Source organism: Eubalaena glacialis, chromosome 14, assembly GCF_028564815.1.
Source record: "Eubalaena glacialis isolate mEubGla1 chromosome 14, mEubGla1.1.hap2.+ XY, whole genome shotgun sequence".
Classification (NCBI taxonomy): domain Eukaryota; kingdom Metazoa; phylum Chordata; class Mammalia; order Artiodactyla; family Balaenidae; genus Eubalaena; species Eubalaena glacialis.
The window spans coordinates 20814485-20834884 of NC_083729.1; the positions used below are offsets into that span (position 1 = coordinate 20814485).

The following is a 20400-nucleotide window of genomic DNA, read 5'->3' on the forward strand; positions in this document are numbered from 1 at the left end:
GTTGCCTTTAAATTAAAACAATATAGGACCAATCAGTAACGATAGTACATGGTGTAGGGTGGGCTCAAAGATGTTGACAGGAGGCTGCTTTCTGGGATGTGGAGCTTGATGGAGTCACGGAGGTTCCATGAACCTTACTGGTCAGTTTAATCAGCTACTGGCTGTCAGTCCTAGAGATGATTAGCTTACAAACAGTCTGGAGACTGCTGTGGAGCCAAAAGGTAACTTTTTAAACTTTCAGTGACAGGCTTCTCTGTTAATGAATATCTTCTTAGTCCATGTGCAAGGGGATGCATACATGAAATAGGTGTGACTGTGGAGCCAGTTAATAACAGAAGGTTATTTAGTCAATATGAAATGAAAAAGGAAGGAAATTTGTTGATTTTATATGGTCTTTTAGACCCTTGGTAAAGACTTCTTCACTGTTGAATACATACTTTTGCAGAACCTACTGTAGGTATGTATCTTCACTGGCCAGTGCTAAAAACGCCCAGACAGGCTCTCCTTGCCTGGGTCCTATATTGACTATGACTTCTGATTTTGGTTTTATTATGGTGTTTCTACTTGAATAATAACTTAATAGAAAAAGCGTCTTACTAGAATTCAGAAGACCTCTGCTCTGTTCCAGTTCTACTTCTTTCTGGGCAGTTTGGCCTTGAACCGATCACTTTACTTCCCTGTGCTTTAGTTTCTTTATCTAAAAAAGAATAATAATTTTAGTCTTGTTAACCTCAAGTAGTTATGAAGATATCTCACAGCACTTTGAAAACTGTAAACTCAGTATAAGTACAAGATGGGAATTCCCTGGAGGTCCAGTGGTTAGGACTCTGTGCTTCCACCGCAGGGGGGTATGGGTTCGATCTCTGGTTGGGGAATTAAGATCCCGCATATCGCGTGGCTCGGCAAAAAAAAAAAAAAAATATATATATATATATATATATATATATATATATATATATATATATACAAGATGATATTTTTATATTGTTTTACGTAAGTATATTGTCAGGGGTCTGTTGCCTAATCTCACCTAGAAAAGTTTCACGTTGTCATGTCACAAATATACTTTCTGTGGCCTCTAAATTCTAATTAGAATATAGATTTGTATAGGCTCACAAAGAATAATTCCTTTCTATCTCATTTCACCTTTTCCCTAATTCTAATGTTCACCCAGGACTTTGCAGTCAGACAAATAGATCTGATTTTCTGCCAACCGGAAGAAGGTCACATTGAATACCAACAGAGGGAAGGCATTTTTCTGGCATATAGAGTATTCTTCTTTATATTGCTCTTAAAGTGTTTTGTGTTTCTGTCTCCCCAACTGTGTTGTGAGCCCTTCTGAGACTTAAGCATTTTAGAGTCCCTGGTGTCTAACACTGTCCTAGCGATTTGTGTTAACGTTGATGGTGATAGTGGTGCAAGAGGGCACATGATAAGACAAAGGAATGTTACCAGCTGATTTGAGGGGAGGGAGTGGGAATGTACCCCTGCTGAACAGGTTTTAGGTTGCAATAATTTTGTAACTAATTCCTCTTGAATTTCATGTGAATATGCTTGACGGTGCTGTTAGGACGAAGTAATTAGAATAGAGGGATACAGGTTTACTGATGTTTCCAGTCATCAGATTGACTGGAAATGTGTCTGATGGAAATTTTGACTTATTCAATGGCTATATATTACTATGCATCTTCCTTGACTTACAATAGGGTTACATCCTGACAAATCCATCATAAGTTGAAAATATTGTAAGTCAGGACTTCCCTGGTGGCGCAGTGGTTAAGAATCCGCCTGCCAATGCAGGGGACACGGGTTTGATCCTTGGTCCGGGAAGATCCCACCTGCCGCGGAGCAGCTATGCCTGTGCGCCACAACTACTGAGCCTGCGCTTTAGAGCCTGCAAACCATAACTACTGAGCCCGCGTGCCACAACTACTGAAGCCCATGCACCTAGAGCCTGTGCTCTGCAACAAGAGAAGCCACTGCAATGAGAAGCCTGCGCACCACAACAAAGAGTAGCCCCCGCTTGTCACTAGAGAAACGCCCATGCTCAGCAACGAAGACCCAATGCAGCCAAAAATAAATAAATAAATGAATAAGATTGTTAAAAAAAAAAAAAAGAATATACTGTAAGTCAAAAATGCATTTAGTACATCTAATCTACCAAACATCATAGCTTAGCCTAGCCTACCTTAAACGTGCTCAGAACACATTGGGCAAAATCATCTAACACAGGCCTATTTTATAATAAAGTATTGAATGTCATGTAATTTATTGAATATTGTACTGAAAGTGAAAAACAGAATGGTTGTATGAGTATAGAATGGTTGTAAGTGTATTGGTTGTTTACCCCTGTGATTGTGTGACTGACTGGGAGCTATGGCTCACTGCTGCCCAGCATCATGAGAGAGTATCATACCACTTATTGCTAGCCTGGGGAAAAAATGAAAATTCAGAATTCAAAGTATGGTTTCTACTGAATGTGTATTGCTTTTGCACCATCCTAAAGTTAAAAATTCATAAGTTGAACCATGGAAAGTCAAGGACCATCTGTTTATATATCTATATCCACAGACATGTATATATATATAAAACAATGGTATAATACATGGCATGTCTTCTCTCTGCTTTGACTGATTTTTTTTTTTAAATGAAGGGTTTTTTTTGTTTATTTATTTATTTATTTATTTATTTTTGGCTGCGTTGGGTCTTCGTTGCTGTGCGCGGGCTTTTCTCTGGTTGCGGCAAGCGGGGGCTACTCTTCATTGCGGCGCGTGGGCTTCTCATTGTGGTGGCTTCTCGCTGCGGAGCACAGGCTCTAGGCACGTGGGCTTCAGAAGTTGTGGCATGTGGGCTCAGTAGTTGTGGCTCACGGGCTCTAAGCGCAGGCCCAGTAGTTGTGGCACACGGGCTTAGTTGCTCCGTGGCATGTGGGATCTTCCTGGGCCAGGGATCGAACCTGTGTCCCCTGCATTGGCAGGCGGATTCTTTTTTTTTTTTTTGGCAGGCGGATTCTTAACCACTGCGCCACCATGGAAGCCCTCTGCTTTGATTTTAATTGTGTATGTGAAATACAGAATGTATATGTCAGCCATAGAATCCTAGGTTTGGAGTTGGGGGGAGTGCTTGAGGTCATCTAATCTAGCTCCCATATTTGCAAATAAGAAATTTTTGGCAGAGCAGGGACTAGACCCCAGATATTTTAACCCCCTATTCAGATTCTTATACTACATTGCTACTGAGTGCCCATAGCACTGTGGAATATATAAAAAAGAGCCTTTGAGAAAATTCTGATGTGATTAGGAGCCAGTGTGCACATAAAACAGAATTAGAGTCCTTTGGATGACTGTTCAATATATAATGAATATTATTTTTAAATGTGACTTCTAGTGTTACTTTAATTACTTTATAATATGCTAAATTGTTTGGCCAATTTTTGCCCCATAGGTTGCCATAGAAGTTAAGAGGCAGAACTACAGGTAGCTGTAGTTATCAGGGAAGGCTTTATTTAGGAGGTGGAATGTGAACTAGGCCTTAAGGGTAAGTAAGGATTAGATGGACAGAAAGGAGCCACTCAGATGGGAGGGTATATGAATGAAGGCAAGGGGTGTGAAATGAAGTCAAGGCTGTGAGGGACTGGGGGCTTGCTCATCTTGCTACATGTTGAGAAGTGGTGGAGAACGTTTTTGGATCATTCAGTTGGAACGAAGTAAAGCAAGGAATTTGTTAGAAGAGTTAGGAATTTGAATTTTATCTGAAAGTGTGTAAAAGGAACATGCGGTCAGTTCTTTAAAAGTGGAATGATGGGGCTTCCCTGGTGGCGCAGTGGTTGAGAATCTGCCTGCCAATGCAGGGGACATGGGTTCTTGCCCTGGTCTGGGAAGATCCCACATGCCACGGAGCAACTGGGCCCGTGAGCCACAACTACTGAGCCTGCGCGTCTGGAGCCTGTGCTTCGCAGCAAGAGAGGCCGCGACAGTGAGAGGCCCGCGCACCGCGATGAAGAGTGGCTCCCGCTTGCCACAACTAGAGAAAGCCCTCGTACAGAAACGAAGACCCAACACAGCCAAAAATAAATAAATAAATAAATTTATTTAAAAAAAAAAAAAAAAGTGGAATGATGTGATGGTATGTCATCTGACTTTTCCTCTCATCACTTTATTCTCTCCAAGGTCAGTCACAAGTAATCTGCAAATCTTCAAACTTAGTGGCCTTTTTTCAGTCCTCATTCTCCTTGAGTGTTGAAATATTTGACCATCCTCTGCTCCTTGATACTCTCCTGCCTTTGCTTTCATGCACTGTTTTCTCCTCAGTCTCCTACTACCTCTCAAGTTTACCCTCTGTCCCACATTTTCTCTCTGCCCTCTAAATGTGGGGAGATCACAAAACCAAGTGTCTTTTATTGTGACTAAGGGGCCCACTCAAGTTAAGGATAAGAGGGCTTGAGTACTACAGCTAGGGAGGCATTAGGAACCAAGCAGCTCTAGGGGCAGCCACTTTGTTTCAGTCATGGCCACATGGTGTGTCACTTTCCTGGCCTTCCTGCTTCTCTTTATATTCTTCTTCACTCCTCTTGCTGGCTTCTTTGCTCACTCAGGGTTTTTGCTGCCCCATAACTCTTACTTAAAAATAATTTCAGTTTATTATCACCCTGGTTCTTCCTCATGGCATCTTTTCAGCTTCAACTAATTGGTATTTTTCTCCATGCTTTGCTTAGATTCCTGTGAGAGAGAATCAGATGCAGCTTATCACTTGTAGGTAGATGACATGGGTTACTGGTTGGCCACTCTATGGATTGACTTCAGGTAGTCAGGTAGTACCCACCCTGAATCTAACCAGCTTTGGGTGTGGGCTTAGGGGCATGACGTCTATGATTGCCCCTTTGCAGGGACTCTAAGCAGGGCAGCTCCATTTAGAGGGGGCTATGGGTGAGTAGGCACTGCAAAATATGTCTCTGCTTTTCTTCTGGTTTTTTTTTTTGGAGGGTAGAAAGCGAGATTTATTGAGTACACTGCAAGGGAGCAGCGGGCGAGACCAAGAGGGGGTCTTCCCTGGGGGAAGAGAAACTGGGCTTCTTTTTGGTCCCTTTTGGTCACCCTTGGGTTAATGTTCTACCCATATGGTGGTTAGGGCTGCGTGTGTCATAGCTCAATCTTCCTGGTATACCAACTGCTTGCGACCGTTGGTAATTTCCATTGGGGGAGGGTGTGATTGTCTTATCTTGGAAGGACCTCCCCAGCCTAAGATGGCTGTTCTGTTGTTAAGCTCCACATTTCCCCCTAACAGATCAGCAAAGTCAAATCACTGACATCTGGGTGACAACATCATCTCATGCTACTTCTGCTGAGAAGGGGCGATGTGGGGTCCCGGTTGGCTTTGCTGATCAGCCATGGGGCTGTGGGATAGTGTGTGAATAGAAATTTGGGGAGGCCTGTTCAAGAGTAGTCAACTATATTGATTCTAGAGGTTGCGGAGTCCTTGTCTTGTCACCATTTGTGGCTTGATGGAATGAAATCGTTTTTGTAGTGACTCACTTGAAGTATCTGGAAATGTTGGTGGATCAGGATGGACGGTCCTCAAGGGAGGATGGAAAGAGAAGGGGAATCTCACAGCATGCCTGGATTCGCCAAGCCGCTGCTGCCGACTGCACCAGGCGTTGGAAGTGAGGAGTACCAAGGCTAGGGCCAAAGGACACTGCCACCCGATTAGGCAGGGATGGTTGGTCGGTATGGGACTGGGTTTTAGGTCCGCTGAAGAGTTGCCTTGGCCAGGATGCGCAATCCCCCGGTCTCCAGGGACCTCAGACCATCGGCAGTGTTGAAGAGGAGAAAAGACCATTTCCAGAATGTACCCCTTAGGACAACAGCAAGTTGGAGTCTCGTCCTGGAGGCCTTTGGGTCCCACCAAGGAGTAGACGTGGCCATTTGCCCCGAGTCAGTAGGCCGATCACTACCTGTTGGAAGACGGATCAGAAAAGGCAGAGAGAGGAGAGAGCGGTCTGGTCCCTGTACGGGCCATCAAAATGCCACAGAGTGCGGCGATGGGGCTGGCAACGTGGGTGGTAAAAGAATTTACCAAGCCAGAAGTGAGGGTAGAAAGCGAGATTTATTGAGTACAACGTAAGGGAGTGGCAGGCAAGACCAAGGGGGCATCTGCCTCTTCTGTATTCTAAAATGCATATATATCATGGCTCTCCCAGCTACACCTCACTTCTCTTTGGAGCTTTAGTTTTGCATTTCTAGCTCTCTGTCAAATGGACATATCCACCTGGGTGTCTCTCCATCACCTCAAAGTTAGCGTGTTTAAAATTGAGGTCACTTTTCTTCCAAAACCAGTTCTTACTCTGTGTAGACTAGCTAGGTTTTCTTAGTCTCTAAGCTTCCTTTATAATCCTGTTTTCCTTTCTTTCCATATCTGATTGGTCACCAAAATACATAGTCTTTCTTTATAAAATCTCTTGTATTGGTCCCTTCCTTTCCATTCACAATGATACTGCCTTTATTTTGGCCGTTAGCACCACATGCTTGTTTTTGCTACAGACTCCTTGATAATCTCCACGTGCCTTTATCTCCTTCACCAACCAGTTAGAGCTGCGAGGAGAATCTTTGTACCCCATTTTATCATGACTCTTAGCTTTCACTACTATTTTCTTAAAGTTGGTTGTAGATATTTATCATAAATAGCTCTCTATGACATAAGTGTGTGTGGTAAGGTGATTGTTAAAATTTTATTCCCAATTCTTTAGGATTTTTCTCTTTCTCTGGTAATGAAAGAGTGATGATAGGAGATGAATTTCAACATTAACAGCAATAAGAAAAGAATGAGACACATGTAGATACACAAACACAGAGATCTTCCAGCTATATTGTTAAGTCAGAAAAGTAAACATAATACACAAGTGTGTTTATGTACATGCATAAAAAGAAAAAAAGTGGTAAAGTATATACACCAAATTAGCAGTATCTACCTCTGGGAAGGAAATTACATGGCAGCAGAGGACATAAAGAGGGAACTTTAGTTTTACTCTCCATATTTTAGTTATGTTTATTTTTCTTTTAACCACCAGGATATGTTCATGTTTTATTTTTTAATTAAAACGTTAGAGAAAGGTTGCTCTCTTTTTTAAAAATTTATTTTATATGTTTATTTTTGGCTGCGTTGGGTCTTTGTTGCTGCGCACGGGCTTTCTCTAGTTGCGGTGAGTGGGGGCTACTCTTGGTTGCGGTGCACGGGCTTCTCATTGCAGTGGCTTCTCTTATTGCAGAGCACGGGCTTCAGTAATCGTGGCTCGTGGGCTGTAGGCGCGCGGGCTCAGTAGTTGTGGCGCACGGGCTTAGTTGCTTCGCAGCATGTGGGATCTTCCCGGACCAGGGCTCGAACCCATGTCCCCTGCATTGGCAGGCGGATTCCTAACCACTACGCCACCAGGGAAGCCCCAAGGTTGCTCTTTTGATGTTAGAAAATAACTAGACAAATTGAGCCAGAATTCAGGAAGCATGCTGGGTTTTTGTAGAATGGCAGTAGTCACCAACCAAATGCCTTTATTTCTACATAGAAAAGCAAGAATATTAAGCTATATGAAGACTAAACGATATCAGTCATTGTAACTTCTAATATTAAGGGCAGACTTAATTGGTTGCTTTCAGTGGAATAGATTGTCAAACATTTGATTAAAAAAAAACAAAAAACAATTTGTTAATGGCATAAACAACCTTATCATTAGGTATAATCTCTGTATTTACCTTAAGTATTTTTTGGAAATTTGTAAATGCTAGTTAATTTCTTAATCCTTTTTTTTTTTTTTTTTTTAGTTGAAGTGGTTTGGTAAATGACAAATGCAACTTGGCATTGAATGATATAATTCTTCTTAGAATGTCTGTCTTTAAAAATGTAAAAAGTCATTTGACTTCGTATATTTTATTTTATTTTTTTAAGATTTTTTTGATGTGGACCATTTTTAAAGTGTTTATCGAATTTGTTAGAATACTGCTTCTGTTGTATGTTTTTGGGTTTTTTTTGTCCCCGAGGCATGTGGGATCGTAGCTCCCTGACCAGGGATCAAACCCGCACCCCCTGCATTGGAAGGTGAAGTCTTAACCACTGGACTGCCAGGGAAATCCCTGACTTCATATATTTTAGTTAATTGTTCTTTGAACTTTCTCTGAAAGCTGTCCAGACGAAATCGAAGCAAACCTTAGCCAAACCCAACATAAGGAACATTGTGGTGGTGGATGGTGTCCGCACTCCATTTTTGCTGTCAGGCACTTCGTAAGTATGAAATGATTTTGTTACATGTTCTTTCTTTCTGTCTTTTTCTTTTTTCTCTCCAGCTGTATTGAAGTGTGGTTAACAAATAAAAACTGTATATATTTAGGTTGTACACAGTGATTTTTTTTAAGGTATTCAATGTGATGATTTTATATATATATATATATGTATATACATTGTGAAATGATTACCACAGTCGAGTTAACACATCCACCACCCCATGTACTTTATTTATTCCTTTTTTTAAGGCACTTTCAAAAGGGATCTTTGTCAGTGTAACCCAGTAGGTAATACTATTGCTAGTGGACTAATATATGAAAAACATTTTCATGAAATTAATACAGAATAAGTCAAGCCAGTGGTGAAATAATGTGACAAAATTTGTTTTTTATCCTTTCTCCTGAGTAAGCCTCATGTAGTGTTAGATTGAACCAGTCATATTTTAAAAACCTAGTGTGGGACCAGATAGTTTGCTTCTAACAGAGATATCCTTTCCTCATCTGAAGATAAGTACTGTACGTTGTTTCTGTGCCTCTTCAGAAGTTTGAATATGGAGAATGTGGGCCCATGGGCATTCTGAAGGGCCTTTAATCTGTGGCTTTGGTTTCCTGGAAATTATCAGAATTGGAGTTGATGGACTGGTCCAAACCCTGGTACAGCACAACCCCAAATATATGGAATAAGAATGATCCCAGGGGGCTTCCCTGGTGGCGCAGTGGTTAAGAATCTGCCTGCCAATGCAGGGGACACGGGTTCGAGCCCTGGTCTGGGAAGATCCGACATGCCGCGGAGCAACTAAGCCCGTGAGCAACTAAGCCCGTGAGCAACTAAGCCCATGAGCTACAGCTACTGAGCCTGCGCGTCTGAAGCCTGTGCTCCGCAACAGGAGAGGCCGCGATAGTGAGAGGCCCGCGCACCGCGATGAAGAGTGGCCCCCGCTCGCCACAACTAGAGAAAGCCCTTGCACAGAAACGAAGACCCAACACAGCCAAAAATAAATAAATAAATAAATAAATAAATTTATTAAAAAAAAAAAAGAGTGATCCTAGACCAGCCCCCAAGTTCCCCAGAACCAAACTGCTGTTCTCCCTAGACTTTTCTCCTCCTTTTTTGTCCCCAAGTGAGGCCCAGGCTGTCCAAATGTTGACGATGGACTTTGGGAACTAGGTGCAAACTAAATGAAACATTGGTTCTATTCTGTTTAGATTGTTTTATTGTTCGTATTTTGAACTAGCAGTTACTAACTTAAAAACATTGCTAGGGAATGTCAGCCATCTGCTAAAAATAACGAGACCTTTCTGTACTAATATGGGAAGATCTTGAAGATATGTTAGGTGTAAAAAGCAAGGTTCAGAGCAGTGTGTATAATGCCACCGTTTGTGGAAGATACAGACCTGTGTGTGTGTGCGCACGCATACATACACAAACGTTCGTTTTTAAACAATAGTTTAGAACCTAGAGAGTATTTTCTTATATAAGTGAATGCTGGTGAAGTTTCTTCATTCACCCTCTTCTCTCAATATAGTATTATAACTTTCCTGTACTGACACAACAGCAGTAAGAGTAAGAATCTGAAGCTTTAGCAGCAGAGAAGTGATGAGAGGGGATCCTCCTTGTACTCAGCAGTAACAGGGTAGGAAAAGAAAGTTCCATCAAGAGAAGAAAGTTCTTGGCTAGGAAGACCATTTTTTTGTAAGGGCTGTTTGTATGCTGTGTAGAAGTTTGATTCCAACTGTTTTACTAGCTGTTAAAAAAAATACAAACACGCTCAACTATATTATTTACTTACATTATTTAAACATTTGCTTTGATAATTGGTATTTGCGTGAAGTTTGAGATATTCAGCACATTAGCATAGGGTTTATTCCTTTTGTTGTGTTTTATTATTGTGTTTTAGTTTAATTTAGGATCCTAATTGAGAAAGAAGATAAAGTTCATGAGTAATTTAGTGACACAGAGAAGAGCGTTGAATAATGTAAGAAAATATAGTTAATAGAGAAGAAAGAATAAAAATTTTAAGGCAATATTCATGTATAGAACAAAAGTGACCAAAAAATAATATAGAAGGAAGAATTTATAGAGAAGACAAATAGTTAAGTCATGTTATTAATCTTATGATTGAGGCGACAAATGAGTCTTCTATAATAGTAGATCATTTTCTAGGTAGAAAAAGATCTTTTTCTGTTTAATTTGAAGAAGCTTTGCTTTCAACTTGAGTGATATTTGAAAGACCAGGTTTTTCTTAGAGGTAGAAAGCACTTTGGAAGCACTCCTAGAAGTACACTCCAACAGTGACATTTGGGAGTCTATCAGGCATCCTGGTAGAGAGGGGTATAGGAGCATGAGAATAAAGATTGTAAAATGCTAACTAATTATGGTTCAGACATTTTAAAATTGACACACAACTTTTTCCCAAGTTATTCTGCTCTAAATTTGAGGGAACTGGTTTTACCTGTGAAAGATTTTTAAAACTACTGATGATTCTTCTGTGATTCAGAGTAAAAATAAAAACATTTTTGGATTTGTTAGGTTATAATTTTTAGGAATTTAAAGAATGAATATTCTTATATAATCCAATGGTTAAATCTTTGACTTAAAGGGAATTTATTTTTAAAATTTAAATAGACAAACAGAGTTCACATCCACATCTTGGTTTCTAAATACCCATTCTTCAATAGAAGGAACCAGGCTTCCTAGAAGAATGACTAGGTCTGGGCCAAAAAAAAATACAAGATGCACCTGGAGCATTTCGGAGTGCCAGAAAGTAAAGAAGTGCTTAAAAAAAATGGAGCATGTCAATAGGACACAGGACTGGGAATTCCCTGGCAGTCCAGTGGTTAGGACTTGGTGCTTCCATTGCCAGGGGCCCGGGTTCAATCCCTGGTCAGGCAACTAAGATCTTGCAAGCCATGCGGCTCCGCCAAAAAAAAAAAAAGAGACAGGACCAACCTAAAATAACTTTCAATGACAAAACCTGGAACAATTTAATTAATAAGTTATGATGATATTATACCATAACCCAAAGAATACATCAGATATCTGTGAGTTCAATCTGATATAAATAAATGATTGAATAAAAAATAAAAGAGAAAGGACAAATCTTTCTTAAAGAAGAATTTCAGTTAATAAATACAGAAGGAATGAGGAAAATAAATAAATAAATCACCATTAGAACACCACAGGAATAATTGCTGCAACCAAGATCTACGAATGAATGCTAAAATTAGTGGGTGAGAAATGTTAAGAAGAAACAAGATAACTGCATAGCCTCAACTCTCTCCCCTCAAGTATTTATTAACTACTGTGATGATTTTAACATATGTCCATAATTTCTTTGTTACTTTTTCCACTAGGAAGTAGAGCTTAATTCTTCTCCCCTTGAGTAAGGGCCAGAGTAGTGACTCATTTCTAACAAATTGAGTTCAGAAAGGGAAAAATAGTGAAGAAAACCATGCTTTAACCAAGTGATCAAGTTAACATTACCAGTAATAAGTCATGTTGCTATCACGTACACTCTGATAAGAAGCAATGGGACGGCACTTTACCTCTGTGATACACTTCCCTCAAATCCATAACCCCAGTCTTCCAAGTGTCAAGGTCAAGAAAGATAAGGAAAGACTGAGAAACTGTCACTGATTGGAGGAGATTAAGGAAGCATGACAACAAAATGCATAGAAGCATGACAACAAAATGCATAGATTAAGGAAGCATGACAACAAAATGCATAATGCCCTTTTACTGGAACGGACCAGTAAAAGGGCATTAGTGGAAAAACTGGTGAGGTCCAGATAAAGTTAGTAGCTTAGTGAATTGTATTGTGCCAGTATTAATTTCTTAGTTTTGACAAGTACATCATGGTTATGTAAGATTAGCTTTAGAGGAAGCAGGGTAAAGAGTATACAGGAACTCTGTTCTATCTTTCCAATTCTTTGTAAACCTCAAATTACTTCAAAACAAAATTTTCTCAAAAGTCCTAATATATTGCTCATATCCCTTGAGACATCACAAAATAAATAATGAATTTTTAAAAAATAAAATAAAGGAGAACTTAAAAGGTGGGGTTTACATAAAAATATTTTATTAAATAAAATATTAAATGTTAAATATTTAACATGTGTTATGCTGAACAATAAGACAGTGGGCAAGATTCTTGTTCATTCTTAGCCAGCTCAAAAGGAGTCAAGGCTTGCCAGATTTTTAAGGATGACAAATAGCAAAGTCACACTATTTCTTCATTTGGAATGATGTTAAGTGCATTTATAGCAGCATATGTTAGATTATTTCTTTAGGTATTTCAAACAGGATGAAAAACATTTTTTATTAAAGCTCTAGGCTTTTGGTTTAAATTATTTTCTTTCCCCAGATATAAAGACCTGATGCCACATGATTTGGCTAGAGCAGCGCTTTCGTAAGTAAATGCAGTTTCATTTTAGTTCTTATTTCATTAAAAGTACTTTTCTCCAGTTTTTACACTTGAAATAGCATGTTTAATAGAATTTCCGTATCTAAGATATGTTAACTTTTATGTGGTGAGAAAAAACACTTAGTAGATTTTACAAGATTCATTTATTCTTCATTTTAGCCATATGTGCTACACAAATTCAAGCAGCTGGTGAATGTCAGCGACCTTTATTTTGTAGGCTTGACTATTTCTTGGCATGACAGTATTCCTTAATGAGTACTGTAGCTAGCTGCCGGTTGTAAACAATGTAGGGCTAGATTGATAAGGCTAGTCCTACATTGATCAGGCTAAATACAATACATATATTTGATGATTATCTTAGAAACTTCATACTGTACGAGGATAGCTGAACAAATTATGTAAATACAGATGCAGAACCTGTGTATACAGAGGACCAACTGTACTATGCCGTTTTATTTAAGGGACATGAGCATCCTCAGATTTTGGTATCCCTGGTGGGATGGGGATGTGGTTATTTATCTAGCAAAAAGCCTAGAATGAGACCTGAAGGTTCCTGTGCAAACCAAATAAAAATGTAAAATTAGATGTGGTTGCATGAGATTGAGATGGAAGAATAATTTGATGAGAGTCAACATGTAAGGCATTATCATTCATTGATGCTTTGCCTTTGTGTCTTCAAGCAGCTACAGGTCTTTCATAGTTTGAAAAAACCCTTCTTTGCACCTTTCTGCCCATCTTGTTCTGTTTGTTCTCTTCCTGCCAGCCTTTAAGAATGAATGAAAGCAGCAGTTGCTTTTCTTTTCTTACTATCCATTTATTCTCCTTAATCCCATAATTGCTTCCATTCCCATTGCTCTACAGTAACTATACTTTGGAAGCTTCTCTTAATAATGACTGTGTAATCACTAAACGCACCATTTTTTTCTCAGACCTGAATGACTTTGTCTTCTATAGCATTTGACACTGTCAACTGTACTTGAAACTGTCTTCCTTTGACTTCATGTTACACCATTATGATTTTCCTTCCATTTTCTGACTGATTCTTTTCTACTTCTTAAAAAACTGGATCCCTTCTTCTATCTCTTTTTTAAAGGTATTTTGTAAGTTTTAGTCCTTAGAACTTTGCATTTCTCTGTATGCATGCTTTTCCCTAAAAATCTCATCTACTTAATCTTTATTTTTTTATGTAGAGGACTTCCAAATGTCTAAATCTGACTTCTTTTCTTAGGTATCTCAAGCTCAGTGTGTAAAAAATAAAAATTATCTTTTCCCTGAAGCCAGATTACTTTCCTATTCCTGATAATGGTGCTATTTCTGATTATGGTCCCAGGCTGGAGATGTACAGGTGTTTCCTCAACTTTCTGAATTAAAAAATGTCAACTATACAATAAAATTGAAAGTGAACACCTAAATACCCCTCACTTAGCATTAATAAGTGTTATTATTTTGCCATGTTTTCTATAGCTATATGGTTTGAAGCATTTGACATTGTTTCAGGCATCTTGATACTTCAGCCTTAAATTCTTCAGCTAGTACTCCTAAGAATGAGGACCTTCTCTGTTATCCACAATACCATTACCATAGCTAAGATGATAATGATTGTATGATAACTTCTAATATCCAGTTCATAGTCACATCCCCCTCACTTGTTCCAAGAATGTCCTTTCTTTTAATTTTTTTTTTTTCCAAACCAGGACCTGGTCAAAGTTCATATTACAAATGAACATGTCTCTTTGGTCTCTTTTCATTTAGGACATCCCTCCACTCCACCCCCCATGACAGTGACTTTTTGAAAAGACCAGGCCAGCTGGCCTGTAGAATGTCCCACATTCTGGATGTTTCTTCGTAGTAATAGTTAACTTTCCTCTGAATTTCCTATAAACTGGAAGTTAGATCTCTAAGCTTGATTAGATTCAGGTTAAACATTTTTTGGTAAGAACGCTTCATAGGTAAAGTGCATGGGTATTGCATCATGTTAAGAGGCGTATGATGTGTAATGTTAAATCTAACCACTCGGTCATGGTGATCAGACCACTAGATCTCTTGAAAGGTGTATTTTTTTCCTTTGCAATTAGTAAGTCACCTGTAAAGTGATATCTTAACACCATGTAAACATCTTGTTCCCCAACAACCTTTGACCAAATGGTCTTAGCATTCATTGATAATTTTTGCCTGGATTAGTTATTACATTAGAGATTACAAAATTATGACTTTGATCATTCTTTTATTCCTCCTATATTTATTGGTTGGTATTTTTCTGTAAAGATCAGCTTTCCTTTTTTTTTTTTAAGTGATGTGGACTTACGAATTTTTATTTATTAATTGTGTTAAAGCCAAGCTTGGTCACTGTTCTTTTTGAAGCTCAGATTATCCCATAGTTTATCTGTGGGAGTTCCTTCAAGTTGGCTCCTATGGCCCTTTTGTTTGTTAGTATAATATTGTTTTTTGAGTGTAATTTGCATACAATAAAATGCACATATTTTTAAGTATATAGTTTGATGAATTTTGTCAAATGTGTACAGCCTTGTTCCTGTTTTTGCTATGATCCCATTAATCTTTGAGTGCTTTCTTATTTTTGGCACAAAAAAGATCAGAGAGGTTCACTTTGTACTTTTCTTGCCTTAGACCTGGCCTCAGTCGTTTTTTAAAAAGTTAATACCTTTAGGGCTTCCCTGGTGGCGCAGTGGTTAAGAACCCACCTGCCAATGCAGGGGACACGGGTTCGAGCCCTGGTCCGGGAAGGTCCCACATGCTGCGGAGCAACAAGGCTCGTGTGCCACAACTACTGAGTCTGCACTCTAGAGCCCGCGAGCCACAACTACTGAAGCCCACGAGCCACAACTACTGAAACCCGCGTGCCTAGAGCCCGTGCTCTGCAACAAGAGAAGCCACCGCAGTGAGAAGCCTGCGCACCGCAACGAACAGTAGCCCCGCTCACCGCAACTAGAGAAAGCCCGCACACAGCAACGGAGACCCAATGCAACCAAAAATAATTAATTAATTAATTTTTTTAAAAAAGTTAATACCTTTGCTAGTAAATGGCATTTAGAAACCAAGTCTGAGTTCAAGATGTGCTCATTCCTACTGGAGTGTTATTGCTTCTAGTCTCTATCAGTGATCAGAACTAGAAAAATGTATGTTATTTAGATTGTGTTTATATTGATATTTCAAATTTAAATTTAACATAACTGGGATTTTACTCTTTAATTTTCTATTTGTTTCTCTTTTCTTCTTTTTTTAAAGAAATATTTTTTTATTTATTTGGTTGCACCAGGTCTTAGTTGCAGCAGGTGGGCTCCTTAGTTGTTGCATGCGAACTCTTGGTTGCAGCATGCATGTGGGATCTAGTTCCCTGACCAGGGATCGAACCCGGGCCCGCTGCATTGGGAGCTCGGAGTCCTAACCACTGCACCACCAGGGAAGCCCCCTCTTTGATTTTTGACTGAAAACTTTGGTTTATGTATCTGTTTTATCCTATTTCAAATTATTTTTTTTTTAATTTTTTTATTGGGGTATAGTTGATTTATAATCTTATATTAGTTTCAGGGGTACAACATAGTGATTTAAAATTTTTATAGATTATATTCCAAATTATTTATGATTCTTCCCATTTAACTTCTCATTGCCAATTGAGCATCAAAGGTTGACTTTTTAAATTAGACTTTAATTTATTTGATAAGGTGCCACATGCTTGTCAAATTAAGGAAAAGATACAATCTCTACTCTTAAATCCAAAGTTAACCTTTTAACCAAAGTTAACTGTAGTGCTTTATGTGATGATCTATGGCACTATCTTGAATGTATGAAATGTTTCTTTGCTTTGGACTTCTGCTGGCAGGGGTTTGTTGCATCGGACCAGTGTCCCAAAGGATGTTGTTGATTATATCATCTTCGGCACAGTTATACAGGAAGTGAAAACAAGCAATGTGGCTAGAGAGGTGAGTAAAACAAACTTTATATTGTTTAAAGATTGATAGGGGAATCAATTTGAGTTTTAATTAATAGAATTTACTCTTTAAAAGTTTTAAAAATTCATTAAAGTTATATTTGACTTAAATGTGATTTTACTACTTGAATTATTTTATATTTAAAAGAATTATAGTATAAATCAAATGACGTACACTATACTAGAATATATTTATACTATACATCAAATCAATTATTTAAGCTGGTTTGGGATATTTTAGTTTGTTTTCTCTTAGGAAAATAGAGATTATGGCAAAGTATGGCTGATGTGACTTTTAGTAATGCTAGATATTGTGGCCTCTAACTTAAAATTTCAACATTTTACAAAGAACTTATTTCATAACACGGTTTTTGTTGGACGTAGCCTTGCTTATTCATTTGTTCCCTTTGACTAGATGACACATAGGGCAGTTTCTTTTTTAACTGTTTCACAGGCGTTTACTTTTACCCTAGTTGGCAAAGCTCCATGTAGTGTTTATTGGGCAGCTGAGATAATGACAGGCCTTGGAACTTCTGCAGCATGTTCTACAGGCATTACATGATGAATAGTCCAAAAACATTTTCTGGGCTTTGTTTCAATTCAAAAGTGGCTATTTGGGTAAAGTTGGCTCCAAAGCACATTTCGGTGTGCTAAGCATTTTCTTTATTTCTGGTTTGTGCTTGCCATATTATTGTGTTCAGTATAGTTGGAAGGGCAGTAACTTTCACCACTGTCAGCCAAGAGAAGGGGAAATGAGCAGGACTGAAAGTATTTGTTTTGTCCCCCCTTTTTACTCATCAGTATATGTTAAGACTGCTGAAGGCCTGGTGTTACCAAAGTCCGCCATAATCAGCTACTGTATATTGTAGGGAGGCAGGAAAGAATTAAGAACAGGAAGAGGGGTTTTTTTCCCGTCCTGATTTTTTTATTTTTCCCTGGACCTTCACCCTTCTAAATGTATCAAATATGACAACTTCATGAGTATATCAACATTTTCAACTTTTATATTCTGAAAAAAACAAAGTGACTCTTATAAGAGCGCTTAAAAAGTAAATATTTAATCTGTTTCAATTTTCTCTATATTTCTATTCTATCCCAACACTAAAGCCATAACTTTTTTTTCTGGAAATTTTATATCCATATGCAAATCTCAGCTATTGATTGACATGTGGTAGATTCCCTCTCCCAGCCCTGTACTAATACTAAAGGCTAAATTGAGGGGATATGTTATAAGTATGTCTCTCTATAGTTGTTTTGTAACCTAAAGGCTACTGTGACTTCCAGCTAGAAAACTTTAAGCACCTGTTGTCTGTATTAATAGTGTAATAATGAAATCCTGAAAGGCTTCTGCTGCTGAGTTCCCATGAACCTGACTTCACTGAAAGGCCTCAGCATACTTCCCTGCTCTCCAACTTAACTAAGAGGCATTTTCCTCCTTTCCCCTCATTGTACTATCTAGAGCCTAAGCTTGCCTTGAGAGCTATTCAGGCTTTAAATAGAAACATGTAGACAAGGTTCACCAGCAGCCACTTCTATTTAAAGTTCCTTCAGTCCTGAGAGTCATCTGGGGCCAAGGGTGTGACACAGGCTAGAAAGGACCACGTGAGGATCAGACCATTACAACCTCAGTGCCCTTTACACTTGCCCCACTGGGAAGCTCTCCTCCCTTTCCCCTTGGAGACTTGCCTCTCTCTTCCTTTTGGGTTGGTTTACATTGAGAGGCTGAGGTGCAGTTGCCAGCGGGTAGTTTTCAACAAAGTGTTGGGCACCTAGTATCAGGCCTCACTGGAAAGACCAGAGTAAGGTCATGTTGCATGTACACTACTGTAACACATTTCTGTCCCTATGGATTGTGGTAAATGTGGTAACTAGTATAGGTAGTATAAGTATGAAGGTAAAAATCAGTTAAGAAACAGAACCCTTTAATCTCAGCTTTGGAAACATGTTAACCTTACCAAATTATAGAAAATCTTGTATTCTGAGGATAAATAGTTTGAGAAAAAGGCCACTAAAAATTAATTCCCTTAATAGGAACCAGAATTTCATAGTAAATGATGGTGGGGGGGGAGATGAGCTGTTGAGAGCTTTGTTTTTAAAGTGAAAATTTAATATTATAAAAGTAAGTATTTTATTTTTGCACCTATGCATTAGTTCTTTACAGAAACAAAAATGGAATCAGGCATTCATTGTTTTTTTGGCAGCATAATTTACTCAATAAATAGTATAATAAAATAATAGATGTCCTCTTGTCCATTTTTAGATTAAAGGAGGGCCTCAGTTTTTCTCAAGGCCCCTCAAATTACTCTCTTTTGAAGCACCTCTTGTGTCATCATCCTGACCAGTTTTCTCATTTCCAGTTGTTAACTGGTCTAACCCTTATTTGTCAGAGGCTCACTTGAGGCTCAGGCAGTTTTCCAAAATTTCTTTCATCAACTTGAACTCTTGCATGTTTGGCGTGTTTTCCAGTTCCTCTCTGCGTTGGATCACGGTGTGCTGTCTGAAATATCAGGCAGTCAGTGAAAGTAGAGACGCGTGTAATCAGACAGGGACCTGTGTGGGAATCTGTTCATGAGGGGTCAGTTCTTCAGAAATTATTTTCATGTTTGATGACTTTGCTTTACTACTAAGCCTTATAACTGCAGGAACATAGGTCATGAGAACCCCACACCATGATATAGGTCATCATTCCCTCAACTGTATGTAGCAGATTTACTTTAGGTTTACTTGCAAATTTAAACAAGCTAAAATCAAATTACATATTAATGTCCTTAAAGCTCTGAGAGAAGCATTGCTAAGAAATTAGGTGAACTGCAAGACTGTTGTAGGCTTGAATACCACACTAGAAAATGGCTACAAGGAACTTGGCAGAGTGCTTGTCAGTTAACGGCTAGACGAAAAATTAGTAAACCATTTCTGTGATGTGCTTAGTTTTATTTTAAATATTACTCTATGGATTATTGAACTCAAATCCTTTCCTGATTTACCATACAGTGAAGTATTGCTTAAAGCACCATTTACATGTAGCACTGCCTTCATAAGTGATCATTTCATTCACTCTGTTTCCTCAAGGCTGCCCTCGGAGCTGGCTTCTCTGATAAGACTCCTGCTCACACTGTCACCATGGCTTGCATCTCTTCCAACCAAGCCATGACCACAGGTATGTTTTTTTGACCGCAGAGGGTACATGTTGGTTCTCCTTTGTCTTTTATATGATCATTAAAAACTACTCTTAACAGAAATAAATGATCTCTGTGTGTTTCAAAAAATAAGGTAATGTTTAAATTTTTTGATTTTTGACAGTAGTTCTCAGCCCTTTTTCCTGCCCTCCGTACCTGAGGACCACAACCATTCTTGTAGTTTCTCCATCCATAGTGTGGCTGGCTATCTCAGGGATTATTTATTGGAGGGATACTTCTAGATTTGAGGCATGAGAAGTTTATAACCTGCTAGATTTTAGTTAGGTGATTCTAATATTATACTCCCCCACGAAGATTGTGGCCTTCCTCCCTCTACCATTGTCACAGTGATAAGTCACTGCTTTAGATGATACAACTCTTTTCCTCTACTTTTCCCCCACATCTAGGCATTTTTTAAATTAGTTAGAAATTCTCCTAAAAAACTTAGCAAATCTGTGGGACATTTTGTAGCATCAACCCTTATTGTGAAAAGACAGGAAACGTGAAAGATATGGTCATGATGTGCTCTCTTAGTGACATCAAGGCCAGGTTGCCACCTAAGGGGTGGCAGGGGGTGAAGCCAGAGGCAG

General features: G+C 38.8%; 1 protein-coding gene across 3 annotated transcripts in view; it reads left to right on the forward strand.

Annotated features, from left to right (window-relative positions):
* HADHB (hydroxyacyl-CoA dehydrogenase trifunctional multienzyme complex subunit beta) overlaps positions 1 to 20400 on the forward strand; it is a 37170-nt gene that overhangs the window by 6353 nt on the left and 10417 nt on the right. For all 3 annotated transcript variants that reach the window (XM_061168468.1, XM_061168467.1, XM_061168469.1), the window contains exons 4-7: positions 8166 to 8265; positions 12629 to 12673; positions 16527 to 16626; positions 19704 to 19791. In XM_061168468.1, coding sequence (XP_061024451.1) covers positions 8166 to 8265; positions 12629 to 12673; positions 16527 to 16626; positions 19704 to 19791 — 333 coding nt within the window. The remainder of the gene's footprint in view (positions 1 to 8165; positions 8266 to 12628; positions 12674 to 16526; positions 16627 to 19703; positions 19792 to 20400) is intronic.